The sequence below is a fragment of the Sorghum bicolor genome, chromosome 2 (assembly GCF_000003195.3).
Source record: "Sorghum bicolor cultivar BTx623 chromosome 2, Sorghum_bicolor_NCBIv3, whole genome shotgun sequence".
In the NCBI taxonomy this organism is placed as follows: domain Eukaryota; kingdom Viridiplantae; phylum Streptophyta; class Magnoliopsida; order Poales; family Poaceae; genus Sorghum; species Sorghum bicolor.
In genome coordinates, this window is record NC_012871.2 from 71,715,067 (window position 1) to 71,737,468 (window position 22,402).

Consider the following 22,402-nt stretch of genomic DNA (forward strand, 5'->3'; position numbering starts at 1 on the left):
GAATAATAGTCTACACCTAGAGTGTAGAATAGCGCTGCCATATATATATATATATATATATATATATATATATATATATATATATATATATATATATATATATATATATATAAGCTTCTTTGGTCTAAAAAATGAACAAAAAATAAAATAAAATTAAACCCTTTTTAAATTTAATCTACACTAAAATCCTCTAGTACTTAAAAAACAAAGAAGTAAAAAAATAAAATGACTGAAAACAGACTTTTGAACCGGCTAGAGAAATAATTAATATACGTACTCCTATATCTATGGTAGTAGTTGTCAGCTAATGTCGTCAGGTTACGAAAATGGCCCAATAGATATGCAAACAAGCATATATAGGAGAGACCATGTATATCCTTCTCAACAATGCACATTTTGACATGCTATTGGCACAACATAACCAAGGTTCGTATGATAGACCATATGTATGCATAAGTCTATGCCTTGTTTAGATGTGAAATTTTTTTGGATTTCGCTACTGTAGCACTTTCGTTTGTTTGTGGCAAATATTGTCCAATCATAGACTAACTCGGGTCAAAAGATTTATCTCGCGATTTACAGACAAACTGTGTAATTAGTTTTTGTTTTTGTCTACATTTAATGCTTTATGCATGTGTCGCAAGATTCGATATGATAGGGAATCTTGAAAACTTTTTGGTTTTCGGGGTGAACTAAACAAGGCCATATGTCTTTTTTTCCTTCACACACTTTGCCTTGCCACGTCGTCACAAATAGTCACATATATTTATGAGATACCATATTTGTTTGCCAAATTGTTGAGCCTTGATTCTCAAACATTCATTCAATAAAAGGATAACCCAAATATTTATGTAAGATCATTAAATTCTTGCTCAACACTCAATTGACTTATTAGACATTTAATCATACAGTCATTCAATTCATAAAAAAACACTAAAGAGATAGATGCACTTTTAGGCATCTCCTACTCTCCTACAACTAAAAAGAACAAAAAGAAGATAATTTTTTCGTGCAACTTTTGTTTGGTGTAACCTTAACCTCTTCTTGCGACCCCGCATGCAGCTCTAAAAGGAACAAAAAAATGCGTACAAACGAAAAAGGAATCCGACACCACGGCATGCGTAGATCAGTTCAGCTTCAAAAGGAAACCAAAATAATGTGTACGCACCAGACATGCGCCCGCGATGCCTCCTGTTGTTTCCTAAAAAAACCTAGGATACATGCAAACCCTCCTAGCAAATCACCGTCTCCTTTCCAAATAAAACCGGCTCAGAATCTTTTTCATTTGGAAGCAAACAAACACCGCTATTCCATGAAGAAGAAGAAGAAGAAGAAGAAGGAGAAGAAGAAGAAGAGGAAGTCTGGTCTCATGCGATCGCTATTAGCGCCTCCCACGACCCAGCACGCGTGAAAAAAAAGTGCCTTTGCTATGACTGCTCGACAGCGATCTCCTCCAAGCCGCCACTACCGCCACCAAGTCTGATCCCTGCGATCCGCTACCCCAATCCTCCGACACCCTATGGCAACTCGACGACATCGATCTGCTACTCCAGGCCAACGACGCTGTTGACAGGGTCAGCATTCATCGACCCTCGCCTCCCTCGCGATTTGCATCCCGGCCAAACAACGTCTGTCTCCCTCATGATCTGCACATTGGTCAAACTGTATACATGACACGGCAAGTCATGCTAAAAATTGCCAAAATCCTATCTATTGTGATAGCAGTTATAATGCACGATTAAATCTTTATATGAACTAATAATAGAACCATGCATTTGGCTCTAAAAATAGAAAATAGTGTTAATCATGATTTACTTTGAAAATAAGATGGGTTTTGTTTCAAGAAAAAAATAAATTTTAGCATTGTACTCCTTTTGAAGTGTCCATTTGAAACAAATTGAGTGATACCAATAATGAGAAGACGATTTGAAGTACCCCACTATAGTATAATGCAACTATGCAACGGAATGCATATTTTCATTGTTACAGCATTGTCAAACTGCTAGCCTATTTACTTGCACTTCATTGAGAAGTTTTCGATATGTTTTGATCAGCTGCTTTCCAATTAGATCACTATCAACAGTGACTTGTTCAGAGTCTGACTTCACTATGTAATTAGAGATGTAGTAGTCCATCAGAGGCCTGTATGAGCTGTGGCAGGAATCATTAATGCCAATTATGTGCACTTCTATGTTGGCCCGCATGAGATGTGGCAAGAATCATTAGCGCCAATTCTGTGCAGTTCCATATGGTCAAATTTACTTATATATGATTTCACTACGGCCATCTCATATCTAACAGGATTGTTGATGCATTATCTACAATATGACCAACAGCAACAAGAAGTCACCTCTTAAATTAAAAAATTACTACAAAAACCTTCATTCTATCATTCAAAAGAATACAATAGACGCTTATATTGTATTGGGACAACACACTGGAAAACACCGCTACGGGATAACCAAACTTTTATAATAAACACATAGAAAGGTCTATAAAGTAGAGTTTGTGAGCCTAGGACGTCGTTCATAAAACTTTGTGGTTTGCATTTAATGTTATTTTAATGTTGATATTAAAATTTTATTGTGCGATCTATGTATTTTTAGTATAAATTGTTAGTTATCCCGTAGCAACGCACGGTGAAAGGTCCTTGTTTGGTTTTGGTAATTGAGTGACAACTTAGGTGGACTAATAGTGTTTATGTGAGATACACAGGAGATTAGTCCACAGGTGATTATGTGATGATGGAGGAGCTCATTGCATATGAGACATGACATGGAGTCTTGTGACCAAGGTGGAGAAGATCATGATGAGGCTTGGCTTGATGGACTGGTTGCAAGAGTGAAGGGCAAGTTGGAGGCTTTGAAGCGAGGGACCGTGTGTGACGGTGAAGCTTGAGCAACACTTGGCGCCGATGGACCAAGGCAACGGTGAAGAGCAAGTGAGGTCAAGATCGATGAACCAATACGGTCACGTGATGATATGAAGTGAATCATATCATTTGGTGATTGGTTGGTGCATGTGTGGCATCAACATTGGAGAGATGGAATGGAAAGTGCAAGGCAAAGGTATAACCTAGGGCTTTTCCATTTCACCGGTCATAGGTGTGTAGAGAAGTTTATGACCGGATTTAGGATAGATGGCCGTACTATCAAGAGGGGCAAACTTGTTTGCATATCGGTCATCTAGTGCCACTTGAGCGATCTAACTTTGCATACGTGTTAGGATTGAGTGGCGTGGCAAGTTGAGAGGCTAACCCCTTAGGGAAAAATGATTGTGAAAATGCTAACACACTTGCACATGGTGGTGTACACTTGTTGGTGTTGGCACACTTTACAAAGGAGGTGGTGTTCCTAGGGTTGAGAGAGGTGTGGGTTTCTGCGCTTTTGAGAAAATGAAGTGCATATTTTCTATTGCGCCGGAGGCACTGGACGCTGGCCTTTAGCGTCCGGTGTGCTGTCGGGTGCAGCAGAGTGCACCGAACGCACCGGAGAGAGTCCGGTGCTCAGCGTCCGGTGTGCGGGCGGTTTGGCGACCCTCTCTGCGCATGAGTCCGGTGAGCACCGGACGCTCAGGGTGCGTCCGGTGGCTTGCGTCCGGTGACCCTGCGTGTTTGCGGAGCTCTCTGCGCACAGGTCCGGTGTGCACCGGACGCGTCCGGTGTGGACTAGTTGAGCGTCCGGTGGTGCCGTGTCAGGCGCGCGTGCGCAGTAGCCGTTGGCGGCAACGGTCGTGTTCAAACGGCTAGTGACACGTGGCTGACGCCTGAGCACCGGACGCTGGGGGTTGAGCGTCCGGTGGCTCCCTGTGAGCGTCCGGTGCCCACGTGTTTTGCCCAGTGAAGGGGCAACGACTAGTTTAGCCCTTGGGGCTATAAATAGAAGTGGTGGCCGGCCTTGGCCCGTGCTGAGCACCCTTGGGACTTAGTGTCCATGCTTGGGGAGTGCTAGTGAAGCCTCTAACTCACATATGCTTGATAGTGATCATCCGATTGTGTGAGTGAGCGATTCTAGTGCGTTGCGTTGAGAGATTGCATCGAGTGGCACTAGGTGTTCGTGTTGCAAGCCGGTGGTGCTTGTTACTCTTGGAGGTTGCCACCTCCTAGACGGCTTGGTGGCTTGTGACTCCGTCGAAGCACGCAAGGAGATTGTGCGGTGCTCCGGAGAAGAGATTGTGAGGGGTACGGTGCTCACCCCGCGGGGATCGCGAAGAGCAACTCTAGTTGAGCGAGACGTGAAGAGCGACAAGTGGTCCGGCCGGGTCAAGTGCTAGAGCTTGTGGTAAGCACTCCACATGGGAGAGTGTGACTTGCGGGTCACCACTAGCAAGAGGACCGGCGGCAACCTTGGAGCTTGTCTCAACGGGGACGTAGCTTGGTGGCAACCAAGTGAACCTCGGGAGAAAATCATTGTGTCAACTTTGTTCTTCCTGTTGGTTTGAAAGTCCCTAACACAAGCTTGTATTTACTTTCATATATTTGTGCTTGTGTAGTTGCTCTTGTAATTAGTTAGCTTGTGTAGCTTGCTAGTTACCTTCTTGCTTGTGTAGCTAGAAGTAGTTCCCTTGCGTGACTAATTTGGTTTGTGTAACCTTGTTAGTTACATTGCTTAGTTTGTGTAGCTAAGTAAGTTGCGCTCTCTAATTTGGCATTAGTTGCCTTGTTATTGAGCTTGCTAGTGAGCTTAGGCTTTGTGCGCTTTGCCTCACTAGTTTGTGTAGGAGCTTCCCCGGTTTGCAAAGTACTAGTTGCATAGGTTTGTGTGACCTTGCTCCTAGAATTGTTTAGGAGAGCTCTTGCTAAGGTAGCACCTTGCTTGCTTGTTTAGGATTTCTTCAAGGTGCTAGAGAACTTAGATAGAGGGGTGTAGTCTTGGCTAGACCGATAGTTTTAATTCCGCATTTGTTTCGGTTAGCCGGCGTAATAAATTTTAGAAAGGACTATTCACCCCCCTCTAGTCCGCCATCTCGACCCTTCACACGGGCACACTACCTAGTGAGATATAAAAGTAGAGTTATGAATAGTTTGAATGCAAGGTTTTACTCTCCAAACTTTGTGATTTTTTTTCACGCCAGGGGCATTATGGTCTTTTTACCCTCCACTTAATACTGTTAAGTGCTGAAAACGGACGAAAAACCATAAAAGGAGTGAAAGTTCATTTGAGGGCCATAGAAGGAAGTTCAAAAAAGGGTCATACACGGAAGGGTCATACAAGTAAATCTCTCTTCTTTCTCCCATCCACCCTTCACGCGTGCGCATTCTCTTGTCGCCGCTCTACGCCATGTGAGCCTCGTAGTCTCCTTCTCCAGGTCTTCGTCTGGACCTTCGTCGGCAACCAACAACAACTAGGTATGAGCACCCCTCTCTTCCCTTCCTACCGTGTTGTGCGAAATCGAGCACCCGAACCCTAACCTAATCTATTTTGTTTTTTTTTTCAAAAATTATTACGCGTACCATGTCATTTACTGGGGCCACCCCTGACCATGAGCTGGAGATGAAGGTGGCTAAGTATTCACGGGGGAAAGGTGACGACTCAGAGGATGGAGGTAATCCATTATTGTGATTTTGCAAATGAGTTGCAAGTGTTAATCATTCTACTTAGGATGAATATGCTGGCCAGCTATGCTACTATAGTTTTTCTTGAAACCAAACATTTACTAGTTTGGTTCTAGAATGGCTTTGTGAGCGCTGTGGGACAAGAAATAGAAGGCCAGCTCACTGTAAAAGAGAAGCTACTACAGAAATTGAACTGTTGGAACTCTGAGATGAGGCTATTTCTGTACCTAGAGAGGTACAAGGGGTCGCCTCTGTTGGATTGATCTTCCACTAATTAGGCCCAACGACCTAATCAGGCCTTGACTCGCGCCCTGATCGGGGGACCCAACCCATTTATGGTTGGAGGGCCCCTGTCACCCTGTGCTATAAAAGAAATGTAGGGGCCAGTGGCTCTTAGTACGAGGTTCACTATGAGCCGCTAAACCGACCGAAAAAACCCTAAGCGGATCTCGAGCAGGGGCGCAGCCAAGTGACAGGAAGCGACCTCTGCTAGTCTTCCTCGCCGCCATCGATAACACCCTCACTGGACTTTACCACGGTTTCCTCCCCTTCCCTCATCGTCGTTGCCCATGAGCAGATCTACATCGACCCCATGGTGGCATCTGGATCCACCACTTCTACACTCTCCGACGGTCAGTGATTTGCCCTCTCTCTCCTTCTCTCTCGAATCTAGTAGATCATGTACTGAAATACTTGGTTATCATGAAATAGAAAACTTGTACTCCTCTATTCTACTGCTAGATCGATCCTATGTTTTAACAGCCTCCTCTAATGTGATAGTGGCCCTTACCGCTCTAGCTCACGCGCGCAATGGTTCATCCAAGAGGGGCAATATTACTGTGGCCGAAGAAGTTGAGAAAGAAAATGAGTAATAGGCCTTTTCTCTTGGTTCTATGTTGTTTCCTTGGTTGTGAGTTATCCCTTAGTTTTTTCTCACCTTGGTCGGTAATTCTCGTCGAGCGTGTTATTTAAGTTGTATTATGCCTCTAGTGCATGTATCTGCTTCCTTTTTATTAATATAAGCTGACTTTGTTGGATCTTTTTTTGAAAAAAAAAACTGCTAAGCAGACTGAAACAGTCATCTCTCTCCTTTCATTGAATTGTTCTGAATTTGCATCGCAAAACATGTTGGGTGTCTCACTAGAAAAATCTTAGGTGTAACTATGAACATTAGGTGGATGATACAAGAAAATCTGATATTAGAAACTTGTGATTGGTTATTGTTTGTGTATGTTATTGTACTACAAAACTGATGTTTATCTGTATTAACTCCAAGGGAATCATGTTTGGATGAACTGATGAAGTGTAGGTTAGCATTTAAGCATTATATGAGTTTCTAGAACCTTTCTGGCAAAAAGGACAAAGCCTCAGGAAGATTTGTATGTAGTGTTTTATGCATATTAGCTTACTGAAAGTACAATTGTTGAGTTGAAACATACTTGCTTTACAACAGATCTTTCTTATCTTAGATCAGCTCCTAGCCCTTCATCGTAGCAGAATTGGGACATCGACATGGTCTCTAATATGCCACTTTGTCTAGCAATATCTATAAAAGTTTATTATCTTAAATAAAAAGTAGGAGAGTAGTTTTCATAATAAATATAATGATAGTTGAAGATATTGATATAAATATTTTTAGATATTGGTAGTTGAAGATATTTTTAGATATTGATAGTTGAAGATAAGTCCTTTGAATCTATATAAATATTTTTAGATATTGATAGTTGAAGATATTCAAAAGTTTGGCTTGACAAACTTAGATGGACTCGTATTTGTGATAACAGAAAGTAGCAATTTGTGAAACAGCATGCCTACCTTTTTGAAGACAGTATGAGGGGCTTTATTGCTTTTGTTGGTGTTTGTGTTGGCATTCTTGTCTCACTACTGCTATGTACCTCTGGATTTCGCCCCGTCTTGTCACCTTTCATTCCTAGCTTTGCAGATATCTGTGGAAATATATTAAGAGGGTGATAAACTTAAATGTTTATCTTTTAGATTAGATTCCTTAGTTTGACTAGCGATTCTCATAACCTTCATTTGTGATGGTTATGCTCATGAATTAGCTATTGTTAACATGTGCGCCGCTCTCCTATGCATATGAGGAAAAAAGTCGTCGTTCATTTTGAAGATTTGTCCTCGTATGTTTTCTGTTACTCAGTTTTGCAGTGGCTTATGCCTACTAATGAAGGTACCTTGCTCACACTTGGCAGTGGGCAGTGGCCTGGTGCCTGCCTAGCGCCCTTTGGTACCTTGCTCACACAGATGGGGCTGGTCACCTCCTACCATGGATCCATAGGTGTGTCATTATATTAGTGTGTGGGGTTCATTTCATCCACTTGATTTCCAAATATCCCTATTTGGGAGGAGGGAGGAGAATGGATGGATATATATGGAGGCTGAGTCATATGTAAGTCTCAAAAGGGTTTGGTTGTGTTGGTCAAGCTCCCCTTTGCCACATAGGTAGCTTAGTAAGCACCAAGTTGTTCGATCATCCATGTCCGCGGTGTAGCATGAACACTTAAAAAAATATGTGGCAACTTTTAGCTACTATCAAGATGCAAGTTCTACATTTAATTCAATAAATTTTGTGAAACTTAGGATGGTTTGATTTAGAATAATAGAAAATCTATTATATTTTAGGATAACCGAAAACCTATTATATTCAAGACGGAGCGATATTGTTGGTGTTTGGTATCACCGGTAAGTAGATTTCATGTCACCCGTGGGATTCCCAATGGGTATCACATATGACTCCAAGATACAACATACTACTGGATACGTATAAATGTGAATATTATTCTGTAAAAACTTAGTCAAATGTGAATTATTTTACGTGGCATACAACATGCTTTTTTTTGAGAGGTAGTAAGTAGTTTGCTACGGATGTAGTAATTGTCAGCTAATGCAGTGAGGTCACGACAATGGATATGCATTCAAGCATACACAACAGATTTTTCAATTTCTCCTAGTAATGTGGAGTTCTCCTAGTGTTTTAGCATTTAAAATTTAGTATAAACTTTTCCTAGTAAATGCCTCCTAGTAAGGATTCCCTAGTGTTTGACTAGTGGTAGTGTTTTATTACTAACTAAAAACACTAGCAGAACTCCACCATTTTGGTAGTGATACGGGCGGGCGGAAGGCACTGTAAACTCAGATCAATACTAATTTATGGCGGCTTTCCTGAAAAACTGATTTTCTCCGAGACCTTCCTGTCGGGAAAACGATACAAAATCATTCCTCGATCAGCATGGTCTTTTTTCACCATTTGTTTTCATCTCTTCAGGCCCTAATTTCAACCATGCAGCCGTCTAGGTGATTATATCAAATGGACAAACTAGAAGCTAGCTAGCAATCTTAGGGGCACTTTGTTAATCACCGCAACGAACATGAAAACAAAACAAGCAGGAGGTGGGCGGCATCATCTGTGAACTTGTAGTACGCTGTCTGTTGACTAGTATAACTAGTCACTTGCCAGACCTACCTGTTTCATTGGTCCCATCACTACTAATTTATGGCGGCTTTCACACAAAAAGCACCACAAGACCTTCATGGGTTCCTGTCATAGAAAGAGAGTACAAAAATTGTGTGCTCGATCTTCGCCTGACCTTTTTTCCCCAACATGTCTGCGTGCACTTGGTTTCAAACATATACTCACTCAGTCACTCTACCAAATAAATAATTAACTTGTTCGCTTGAGCTTATCAGCTGAATCTACCAGTTATTTAATAGTGTTTTTCTCTCAAAACAAATCAACCAACAGTACTTTCTGTCATGGTTTATCACAACAAATCAGCTAACAGTACTTTCTGTCATGGTTTATCAGCCAAACGATGGTATCAAATAAGTATAATATGAAAATATATTTTATGATGAATTTTTAGAGGCGTTAACTAGATATATATATTATTGCTAGATGGTTTGAGTGTATTGCGTTGCACAGATTGCAGCCAGTTTAACTGTCGGAAATGGACGAATCATAGGGCACATTGCTTTGCATGTGTCTATCTGCGTGTAGTAACTCAATTTGCCAGTTTAATTTGTCTCCACACTTCTAACTTTCCGGTCTTCTTTGATGGGCACTTCAAATTTGTATACGCTTCTAATGGGGAATATTTTTTGTGGCTCTCTTTATTTCGAAATCATTAAACCTTTCCTACCTCGCGTGTCTATAGTGCAATTATTATCTGTCGAAATCTCCACGGATGCACGTCTCCCGTTTTCAAATGGCAGGATCGGGACCTTTTGTATGCATAAAACGGCTGCGTGTAGTGTAGTGCAATTATTTGTGTGTCCCACGTTTTCGGTAGCGGTTACTGTCGCTGATTAGCATCCGGCTTCTTCATGCGATTTAAGAAACTGATCTTTCTTGATACGAGCCAACCCCGGACCTTTGCGGTTTAGCTAGTTTATTATCCATTTGATTCGTTTGTTGGACCAAATGCACCACAGTTTCAACGGCCTTTTGCATCAGAGGCGTATTAAAAACTCACCGATTTCGACCTCTTGGCATCGTATGTACAAGTAGATTGCTGAGCAGTGGGTGAGCAACCGGCGACGTGCTTGTCTGGCTCCCCGGCCGGTCGTATCTGTCGCCCTCGCCCATACTGAAGTAGAAGAAGAGGGAGAAGAAACACTGCTACTTGCTCGGCAAAATACAATAAGGCCTTGTTCAGTTGGCAAAAACCGGTGAAAAGCGGCACTGTAGCACTTTCGTTTTTATTTGACAAATATTATTCAATTATAGAATAACTAGGCTCAAAAGATTTATCTCGCGGTTTACAGATGAACTGTGTAAATAGTTTTTGTTTTCATATATATTTAATGCTCCATGCATGTGCCGTAAGATTCGATGTGACGGGGAATCTTGAAAAATTTTGCGAACTAAACAAGGCCTAAGGTGCCGTCGGTGAACGGCGATATGACACTGCGACACTGTGACAGTAACATTTAACCATGCTGTGATGAAATCTAGCCTGAGATTCCGATCAGCTGTTCCCAACGCTAGCCTGATGAGCATCACAAGTCAAAACAACGTCGGCTTTGTTTAGTTTATCCCAAAATTCAAAAACTTTTTAAGATTCTCTTCACATCGAATCTTATAATATATGCACGGAGCATTAAATATAGATAAAAAATAACTAATTATACAATTTACCTATAATTTATGAGACGAATTTTGTAAGTATAGTTAGTTCATAACTAAACAATAATTATTAAATATAAACGAAAGTGTTAGTATAAAAATCTAAAAAAAATAGATCTAAACCAGGCCATCGTTATCTTGCATGCATGATTTGGGTGTGAGCTCCAGAGTCTGAAAGACTGAAACCAAGAGAGCTCGGCGCCAAAATTTCGAGCTCGTGCGTTGACCAATCTCAGTGATGGGCCGGCAACCGGTAGGTTGGGCTCCGAAGGGAATCTCGGGCGGGCCATCCCCTCTGACTTCACTTGAAGGAAAACCCATGGCCACCTTTCGTCAAATTTCCACTGCATGCACAGTGTCATCTTGCGCAAGTATTCGTCTCGTCAATTTCGATCAAACTATGTAATTAGTTTTTATTTTTGTCTATATTTAATAATCTATGCATGCGTCTAAAGATTCGATGAGATAAGAAATCTTGAAAAATTTTAGGTTTTAGTGTGAAAGTAAACAAGAGCTTAGAGAGGACCAAACAGAGACAAGCCAAAAATGCTGATTGACTGATGTGGTTTACCGAATTGACCGTGCATCTTAGTGAGAGCACAGATCGTTGCCAAGCAGTTGTTTTCCTTGGAGACGCCATGAGATGAGGTTGAGGTAAACCGTAAATCAACAAGTAGGAAAATGTCCGTGTTCTTTTGCAGCCGGGAGTTTTGGTTGGTGGAAGCGCTATCCTATCAGGCCGGGCGTCCTTTCAGTGGTTCATAATCACATCCTCGTCATCGGTGATCGATCCCAATCAATGCACACGTTGCAGCATGCTTGCAGTTGCAGCCAGCTCTCTCCGTTGACTTGTTGACCTTCTGCACTGCACCGGTGTACTAGTAGTCTACTACTTGTACCCTACCGTAAGTAGTACTGATACTGAACTGATGCGTTCGCCAAATAAATTCGAGAGCTGGTCAAACAAATCAACGTCACGTTGATACTCTTACCGCCTAGATCCTTGATTTGCACGGAATTTATATACACAATAGCGTGGACGAAAGGCGGCTGTTAATGCTGTAAAGCTGATGTAACAAAGACATCAACCAATACAAAGTGTGGAGAGCCGTTTTCTCTGAACATGGAAGATGGATAAGGTAACCACTGACCCGTATCACACAACTATCTAGTCTAGGGGTGTAAAACAGATATTTTAGTTTGCAGCCTGGACCATTTCGTCGCGGTCGTCCACACATGTGTGGTCGCTTGGTTTATTGTATGCATCATTTCGGTTTACGAGGTGTGAACTGCACTTGCGTTGCGGATCGCCCATGCATGCATAATTCAGTAGATAGATAGACGCTTATCCTGATCTTATATTATTATTATAGCATGGAGCACGGTGGCTTGTCGATGGAGCTAATTAAGATATGCAGATATATAAGCGCGCGTGCACGGTGCACCCATGTCGACCTGCCCCCGTTGAAATCCGGGTCAGCAGTCAGCACACGGCCTGCAGTCGCGTTTCCTCCGTGAGAGTGAGATGTGGCACCGCGACGGCGATGGGTTTCCTGGCCGACAGCAAAAGAAAAACGCGATCGGAGTGGGCTATCCGCGATCGATTGGCGAGGGGAGCTAGACGCCCGCCATCCCCTATCCCTGTGTGGCTGTGTGCCTCTCGCGGGCGGCTGCGCGTTGCCGGCTGGGGGTCAGATGAGCAGAGACCCCGGGGTCGCAACCACCGGTGGAGCTGCAGCTGCTGGAGCAAACTGCGGCCAAGCAACGGGACCGCGCGACGGGGACGGCAGCCGATCGAGAGCGACGCCCCCTCGTCATCATGCCGCGGAAGTCGCCCAAGTAAAAGTCTACGCGCGTGACGGGGGTGCAGTAGCGTAGTGATCCACCTCGACGCGCTTGCGCTTGGCCGATAGCCAACTCCGCACACGTGACATCTCCATCTCCTTGCCCAAGAACGGATCGTCGGTCTGATCTTCCTGTGATCCCAGTACCTGTACAGGCTACAGTGCCGGTCTCTGGACCACCACTGGAGAGTGGAGGCACGCGAGGGCGACTGGGCCTGGGCGAGGGCGAGGTCGGCTCGGTCAATGCAGGCTCGTCGCAGCGACAGATAACACAGATTCGGCCGCGCCTGCGTACTGGTATCCTAATATTGTACTCCTACTTTGTATCCTCTATCGGAGGCAGAGAGTACACCTACTATACCTATACGGCGGAGGAGCTGGCACGTTCCCGTTCGCACATCGCTGTCCGCCGGTCAGTGCACTATTGTTTTTTCTTACAGTGCAGCGCACCTGGTCCCGACCGATTTCCACGACATTCGGGGGTACTACAAAGCAGTTTCACCGGGGCACGTAAAAGTAAAGAAAGGCTCGTTCACCGGGTGACGTGCACGCCTGACGGCCGGGCAAATCGTCCATTCGCCCTGCCTCTTCGCAAAGTTTGACGGATGGATGCCATACAAGGCATGCTGAGGCCATGTTTAGTTTGTAAAAATTTTCAAGATTTTCCGTCACATCGAATTTTTAGTCGCATGCATGGAACACTAAATAAAGATAAAAATAAAAACTAATTGTACAGTTTATCTGAAATTTATGAGATGAATCTTTTGAGTCTAGTTACTCCGTGATTGGACAATGTTTGTCAAATAAAAACGAAAGTGCTACAGTAGCCAAAAAACCAAAATTTTGCCAAATAAACAAGGCCTGAGTCTCGAGCAATAATTTGCCGCTCCAAAAAGTCCGATAAACTTCAACGACAATCTCGCCAGCCGATTGGGCCAGAAAATCGTGGACTCATGAAGTGATCTACGTCGTACACCTACTGTACTTTACCAGTCAGTCTTTTCGAAAGCTCTAGTCTGTCGAGCTCTACAGCTATACTCATACACGGGTTAGATCCTAAGATACGTAAATAAATATCTAAAGGCATCGTGTACAACTAATCAAAATTTATCTTTACTCTTTATTTGTCCCTTTTAATTCAATATACACATAGATATACTTTATAAGTTCTATTCAGTTGTAGTATAAACTTATCAATTAGTACTATATATATATGTTTTGTTCGCCCATATCCATAGAGTTTTTCCCTTCGCCGTCGCACATCCCCTTGTATTTTCAATGTGTTAGCTCAAAATATGCCATGTCTTGTTGCATGCCATATCTTTGACATCATAAATCTATATTTTCACTTTCATCTTATTATTATTAGTCGCAACATTTTTTATCTGTGGGGTAAGTACAAATTTCTTGTGCTCATTGTACTTTTTAGTCAAAACTCTTACTTTGTATTCTATGAAAGTATTTTAGTTCTACATACATTGCAACATTAATTACCACAATGGCACTCAAGATCATTGGTGGAGCTTGAAGTGAAAACTAAGATGAGTCAACAAGCTAACCTCAAGTGTATATTAATATCTAAGTCTCATGATCATTGCGTACTCTAAATAAATATAAAGAACCACAAGGAGGCTATATGGTACAGTTAGTCTACACTAATATTTGTTGCGGATCAAAATGTTGAATTTCATCTATCAAAGAATTATAGTGAATCTTAAAGAAAATATGGCGCCTACAATTCTACTACCAATATAGATATATCATAATGTTTCAGTCATAATATGTATAAATTGATCTAAAGCAGTAATTTACACAATTTGTTATCATGATATAATTTAAAAATGGTTTGCTAGTTTCATTGGTATGTGAATCGTGAAGGTGGGATTTTTCATGTTTCCTAAAATTTTGAAACTCTTGCATGCTTCTATACTGTCATTTAAGCCGCATGTGTTCTATACTTGCTTTATATGATGGCACAACATGTATGTTTACTTTAGGTTATTTTTTTATAGATTGATATTGATATAAGTGGGTCATTTTAAAAACATATATAACATAATCTATGGTTACTGAAAACTTTTATAATAGCATATATTGGTAATTTTATGTAGTTTTAAGGAGATATTTCAGTTTGTTTTTAATATTGCAGAAGTGAGTAAATACAAGAAAATTAAAGTGGTTAGTTATATTATTTACATTTATGGCAGCATGGGTAATTTAGATGTAAATTTAGATATTGCTTTAGATAATGTTTGATAGTGGTAAAAGTGGGTAATTTAGGGGGGGTGGGGGGGTTACCTTATGTTTTCCTATAATAAGATATTGTGAGTATTTTTTTCAAAACATAATAGATACATCACCTTTAATTATTAATGGTGATGAAAGACTACCAACTTCATGACCTTATTTTTTATTTTATTTTTTGAGAATTTTTAAATTTACCTTTTTAGTGTGTTTCATGTGCATTAACGTGAAGGTTTTGTATAGGATAGGAGGCCCTTGATATTACTGAAGTATGTGTCTCCACTTATACTAAATGAAACAAGAAAAACTACTAGAGTTCCTTTTCCAATTATAGGACTTGAATCGTAAGAACAAAGTACAATATATTTGATTAGTTAACATGTGGTTGTCTAAAGTAATAACCTTCAGCTGGTATCCCTTTTATGTGCACATATCTAACAAATGGACATACTTGTAACTTGCATTATATAATGCAAAAGGTGGTAGGGAAATGCCAGGAATTCACTATACACTAGGAATAATATACGAGAGAGTAACATTTATTTTCTATATTTTATTTAACTTTAATAGTCAGGATTTAAACTCAAGAACTTTGGCCCCAGTACAAAATGAGTTGCATGCTCCTATCCATTCAACTTAAGAACTTAAGGTGATAGGAAAATGTGAGCAATTCACTTATGCTTCAAGACTGTACTATATAGCCTATTTCAAGGTTTGCTATTTTGCTGATTTTTGGATAAAAAGGTTACTCCATCTGTTAAAAATATATGTTACTTTAGTTTTGTCCTAAGTCAGACCTTCAAACTTTGACCATTAATTATAGATGCTAATATATTTTTAACATAACTAATCAAGTTTTAAACACCTCATTAGATAAAACTTAAACAAAATGATCTTTTGGAATGGAGTTTATAATAGGGTTGCTTATGAATTAGGCCAACATGCTTGTAAACATCTCTCTTTGATGGTGTGGTTCAAGAGAGCACCGATGATTGTATACATGTTCATCTCTAATATAAAGCTCAACCTTTCTTCGAAAAAATTGAGGAAGTAGAAGTTAGATTTGTGAACGACAAGGATGATTAGCTATCATGGGAACATACAAGAATTGTTGAAGTATTATTGAGATTTGGGAGATTTTGGTTATCTGAAATTTTCAGATTTGTAAATTACTATGTCATCAGCTATTGACAAGTTGCAGTGCTCATTTGTTGTTTCTTGATAATACGAGGCCACTTGTTACCTTGTTGGCTGCTCAATAGCCGGAGACAGGAAATCAGTTAGGCTGAAATGCTGAATTGTTTTCTTTGAAATTTGGTTCAAGTCATAGATTAACCACGAATACTACTGTTTATATAACAATCAGTCATACTTTTTTTTTGGAAACGATGCTCAGCTGGCTGGAAGCTGGAACAGGACAATTATTAACCCAGAAGCCGCAAATAGTTTTGGCGCTTCAATTATACGAGTATATGATGGAAACCCTTTCATCACCGAATAAAGATTTTTTAAAAATTAATTTATGGATCTCAAACTGAGGCAGGCATTTTTTTGGGGCGATGAAGGCAATGATCTCTGACTTGCGTTGCCCCTGGAATAACATTTTCAGCCGGTAGGACGAGTTCTTCATTTTAAAACAGTAAATTAGATTCGAGTAGGTAGTAAGCTATGGTTTTCTCAGGTACTGTAACGTTTAGCTGTGTACATGTGGCATGTGAACGTAGTTGCAATGCAAGTTGCAGTTTATTCACTAATCACTAGTAGTAGACTAGTAGTCTATTGCAAGGTGCACATGGCCATCTGACCTCAACGTATGAATTGTACTGGTGGTGTTTGGGCTTCACCTCATTAAAATTAGCTTTGCTCCATCATCTCCATCATGTAGCAGCTCTGCTCTGAAGTTGGGCATCTCCATCATGTAGCAGCTCTGCTCTAAAGTTGGGCATCTCCATCATGTAGCAGCTCTGCTCTGAACCTTACAATGGTTTTTATTCTCACTAAAAAAAAGCTAAAGCAGTCTCATATTTAATTTTACGCCTGCAATCCAAAACATTTCCCCCTCGAACCATCTCTAAAATGTCCTCTCCACTCCCTCAAATGCTATCAAGAACACAAGTGATTTTAGAGGTGGCAGCGCTAAGATCAGAGGTTGCAGCTCTGTTTGATGGTGATACTAGGAGAGATTTGAACAGTGTGAAATGGAATAGATGTGAACAAAGAAAACGTCACACTTATATTTTTTAGAGTAGAGCTAAAATTAGTAGAGTGGAGCAGCCTCGGTAGACCCATATTTTTTATTCTTCATAAATTCCTTGCTATGAACTAAGCACAAGTTATAAGCCAACATATAACACACTGATCTAGTATCTTAATACAACAATATTTAAAAACCAGAACATTCACCGAGAGGGTCTAAAAACTACCACATCAATCCAGAAAAAGATTTAGATCCTTCTTTTGGATATTATAATGATCTAACTACTTAGATTAAACAAAGAGTACATACCCAATACAATTAACAGCTAGTAAACTAAAAATTATGAATTAAATAAAAAATCATTTTGATTCCCATGTGAGTTGGAAAGAGTGATGCCTAAATAAAGAGCCCATGTAATAACACACGTAGTAAAGACAAAATTAACTAATAAAATCAATAGTTTTATCTCCAAATAATTGAAAAGGAAAAGTCACTAAATATAAAAGGAATATCAATTATAATTATAAAATGTATACATTCTACATTGATTTTTTTTAAAAAAATGGTACTTTAATTTCTACTAGCAAACATGTCCTTGTGTTATCACAGAATCCAATACATATAAGAATCATCATTGTTACTTAAAAATATTTTGAACTGAAAAAGATCGAGACATTACAGTGAAAAAAGTTGGTATCCACATTATCTAGGGCCTTGTTTACTTGCAAAATATTTTGCAAAATATGAATAGTACTAATTTCGTTTGTATTTGACAAATATTGTCCAATTATGGACTAACTAGGCTTAAAAAATTTGTCTCGTCAATTCCGACCAAACTGTGTAATTAATTTTCATTTTAATCTATATTTAATGTTTTATGCATATGTTGAAAGATTCGATGTGACGGGAAATCTAAAAAATTTTATAAATTTTTTGGGAACTAAACAAGTCCTGGGCCGACGAGCTCGGTAGTTACCAGTACATAGGCTGGTTATTGCTTTGTCTTTTTCTGACGAAAGAAGCTAAAATTTTGCCTTATAATATGCTACCTGTATGACTTTGTTAATGCAAAACAACAATGATTTTTGCACGCACACTAAAAAGTCTCTCTGTAGGCTGCACTAGCTAGGGTGAACTTTTCCCCTCTTCTTGGCTCTTATAATCCAAAGATATCATGTTACAAGTACTTACAAAGAAAGCAAATCAATCACTGGTGTGCGCGCGCTTTTACAATTGTTTATTGTCACTTGCATTACCTAATTCAGCTTATCAAAGGAGAGCCGTTGTCCCATCTGGCATAGACGAGAGAGAGCTCAAGGCCTAGTTCAATCTGAAAAACCAAAAAGTTTTCAAGATTCCTCGTCACATCGAATCTTATGGTACATGCATGAAAATATTAAATATAGACGAAAATAAAAACTAATTACACAGTTTAACTGTAAATCACGAGACAATTTTTTTGATCCTAGTTAGTCCATAATTAGATAATATTTGTCACAAACAAACGAAAATGCTACACCGAAAACTTTTCATTTTTCGGAACCCAAGAAACGCCGGACGAGCCAACAACCAGTGGGACCAATGACGTCAGGATCCCGGACCCAGTGGTCATTCTCATGCAGCTCAGTAAGACGCCGGTGTCTGCAACTGCAACCTGGGAGCAGTGGCCCACACCAACAGTGACCGCATGTGGGCCCGTATTTCTTTCCAGTTCTTCGTTTGAAACTCGCTTGGATGGAGCCGACCGGTGATCCTGCCTCCTCTTGTCTATATATTGCGTCCTTGAGATAGAACACTACACTGCGTACAGCACACAGCACCACTAATAAACCATCGGCATCGAGTCTGCAGTACAGCACAGAGCAGAGCAAGAGGCCGTCAACGATGGCTTCCGCTGCGCTGCCAGAGGCCGTCGAGCCCGGGAAGAAGGGCAACGTCCGCTTCGCCTTCGCCTGCGCCATCCTCGCCTCCATGACCTCCATCCTTCTTGGCTATGGTACAAACACTCGCTTGAGCTTATCAGTCAATCAGTGTTTTTTTTCTCAAACCAAATTAGCATTAGCATCAGCCGCAGAAGAAACGGACGGTTCGATTAGTTTTTGCTTTTTTGCATGGGCATGGGCTCATGATGTACGGCCGGTCTTTGCATTGCAGATATCGGAGTGATGAGCGGTGCGTCGCTATACATCAAGAAGGACCTGGGAATCACCGACGTGCAGCTGGAGATCCTGATGGGCATCCTCAACGTCTACTCCCTCATCGGCTCCTTCGCCGCGGGACGGACGTCCGACTGGATCGGCCGCCGCTACACCATCGTCTTCGCTGCGGTCATCTTCTTCGCGGGCGCCTTCCTCATGGGCTTCGCCGTCAACTACGGGATGCTCATGTTCGGCCGCTTCGTCGCCGGCGTCGGCGTGGGCTACGCGCTCATGATCGCGCCCGTGTACACCGCTGAGGTGTCCCCCGCGTCGGCCCGCGGCTTCCTGACGTCCTTCCCGGAGGTGTTCATCAACTTCGGCATCCTTCTGGGCTACGTCTCCAACTACGCCTTCTCTCACCTCTCGCTCCGCCTCGGCTGGCGCGTCATGCTCGGCATCGGCGCGGCGCCGTCCGTCGTGCTCGCCCTCATGGTGCTGGGCATGCCCGAGTCGCCCCGGTGGCTCGTCATGAAGGGCCGCCTGGCGGATGCCAAGGTGGTGCTGGGGAAGACCTCCGACACGCCAGAGGAGGCCGCGGAGAGGCTCGCTGATATCAAGGCGGCCGCCGGCATCCCACAGGAGCTCGACGGCGACGTGGTCGCCGTGCCCAAGAAACAGAACAGCGGCGAGGCGCGGGTGTGGAAGGAGCTCATCCTGTCCCCGACCCCGGCCATGCGCCGCATCCTCCTCTCGGGCCTCGGCATCCACTTCTTCCAGCAGGCGTCCGGCATCGACGCCGTGGTGCTCTACAGCCCGCGCGTGTTCAAGGCCGCCGGCATCACCAGCGACAACCAGCTCCTGGGCACCACCTGCGCGGTGGGCGTCACCAAGACGCTCTTCATCCTGGTGGCCACGTTCCTGCTCGACAGAGTCGGCCGGCGGCCGCTGCTCCTGAGCAGCGTGGGCGGCATGATCATCTCGCTGGTCGGCCTCGCCGCCGGGCTCACCGTCATTGAGCACCACCCGGACGGCAAGATCCCCTGGGCCATCGGTGTGGCCATCGCGTCCACCATGGCCTACGTGGCCTTCTTCTCCATCGGCATGGGCCCCATCACGTGGGTGTACAGCTCCGAGGTGTTCCCGCTGCACGTGCGCGCGCTCGGCTGCGCACTGGGCGTGGCCTCCAACCGCGTGACCAGCGGCGTGATCTCCATGACCTTCATCTCGCTGACCAAGGCCATCACCATCGGCGGCGCCTTCTTCCTCTACGCCGGCGTCGCGGTGCTCGCGTGGGTGTTCTTCTTCACCTTCCTCCCGGAGACCCGCGGCCGGACGCTGGAGGCGATGCACAAGCTGTTCGGCGCCACCGACGACGACCTGAAACCCCAGGACGGAGCCACGAAAGACAAGAAGCTCGAAATGGCCGCCACCAACTAATGACTTCAAAATAGAGGGTCTTATTGAGGGGGTTCATGCGAAGAACTTGAGCAGTAGGCAGCTAGCTAGCTGCCATTGTTGCCATATGAGATAGCTAGGGTGAAGTAACGTGGGAAGATTCGCTCGCTGGTCCGGTGCAGCTGGAGAACGACAGCCAGCAAAGCTCGATCAGGCCGGCCAGCTCGTGGCTCTTAAAGCTTCTTAATTCATTTCTAAGTACATGCCCTGTGTTTCGTGCTTTGTTTTGTCCGTAAGATGGGTGAGCTAGCTAGCAAGTTGTTGGAGTCGCTGTGGCCGCCAATGGCATGTTGCCGGGTGTGTAGTGTACATTACTAGAGGTGTCAGTCACGTTAGTTCGTCCTGTAATAACTATATAAGCTGTGTGTAACGGGTGGTGCTGTTGCCTCGCTGCACGAGTCATGGAGGCTAGAAAATTGGTAGTGGTTTACTGAGGGAGTCAAGCAAGCCATGGAGAAAGTGTAATAAGGAAACGATATCTACCATGATCTAATGGATTTAATTTGTCGTTCTGCGATCATGCGGATATTATTTATCATTATCAAATGGTAACCGTTGGTTAACGCAGCAAGTTAGGCTTAATCAACTGCTCACGCCTCACGGGATTGGAATCTGGGGTTGGGGTGTGGTTCACATATATATAGCTTAATAAACTTCAAGTACCTTGTCAGTGCCCCAATTTCGAGAGACGAGTGAAGCCTTGTTTAGTTGATCCCAAAATTCAAAAACTTTTCAAGATTTTTCATCACATCGAATCTTGTCGTACATGCATAGAATACTAAATATAAATAAAAATAATAATTAATTACATAGTTTGTATGTTATTTGAGAGACGAATCTTTTGAGCCTAATTAGTCTATGGTTAGACAATAATTACCAAATACGAACGAAAGTGAAACGGCAAAAACTTTTTAAATCTAATAAATAAGGGCCCGAGAGTTCAAATGTAGGTTGGTCAATGAACCTGCTAGACCACTATAACCAACGGGATGATCTTTCCTAGTTAATTTAGTACTATTATACTCCCTCCATCTCAAATTGTAAGTCATTTCAAAAATCTTGGAGAGTCAAATTTTTCTAAGTTTGACTAAATTTATATTATAAAATAATAATTATTATAGTACTAACTAAGTATCATTAGATTCTTTCTTAATTATATTTTCATAATATATTCACTTTACGTTACAAATCTTAGTATTTTTCTCTATAATTTTGGTCAAACGTGAAAATGGTTTGACTCTCCAAAATTCTTGGAATGACTTACAATTTGAGATAGAGGGAGTAACTAATAATAACACATATGTAATCCTTAATCCTAATTACTATATGGTGTGGCATTGGCATGTGGATGGGCCGTGTTAATTTTCGAGCCATGCGTGTGCGGGCCTGCTAGTCAACGGACGATTGCTGGAATGAGACCCAAACGTTGGACCTATATATAGTCACTTGTCAAAAAAAAAAAAGTTGGACCTATAGTCGTTTGATGCAACTTTCCATTTTTGAAAAGTTATAATAAACTTATATGCACACAATTTGGACGTATAATTTTTTGTGGGACAGAAGTTACATGTAGGGATCTGGCTCTTAAAACGGCTCTCCAGCTTCGGCTCCAGTTTCTCATATGGAGCAACATCTCTGCTTGAGCTGAATGTCGTTTGGTAAAACATTTGAGAAAAACAGTTAGGGTTTAGGAGGAGGGTGGCAAGGAACACCAATGTCTTAGCTTAGAAGGGGGCTTGGGGGCGGTGACCATACCGGTGGCCGTGGTGGTTCAGCCCATGTTGAGCAAGACTAAAAAGGACATCTGAAGGTGGTTAGGTGAGGGTG

At 42.3% G+C, this 22,402-nt stretch overlaps 1 protein-coding gene across 1 annotated transcript; it reads left to right on the top strand.

The window, feature by feature from the left end:
- Window positions 18,757–21,106, top strand: LOC8078956 (polyol transporter 5). Its single transcript, XM_002460878.2, has 2 exons — window positions 18,757–18,978; window positions 19,137–21,106. The coding sequence occupies exons 1-2, from the start codon at window positions 18,867–18,869 to the stop codon at window positions 20,555–20,557; spliced, it is 1,533 nt and encodes a 510-aa protein (XP_002460923.1). The 5' UTR covers window positions 18,757–18,866; the 3' UTR covers window positions 20,558–21,106.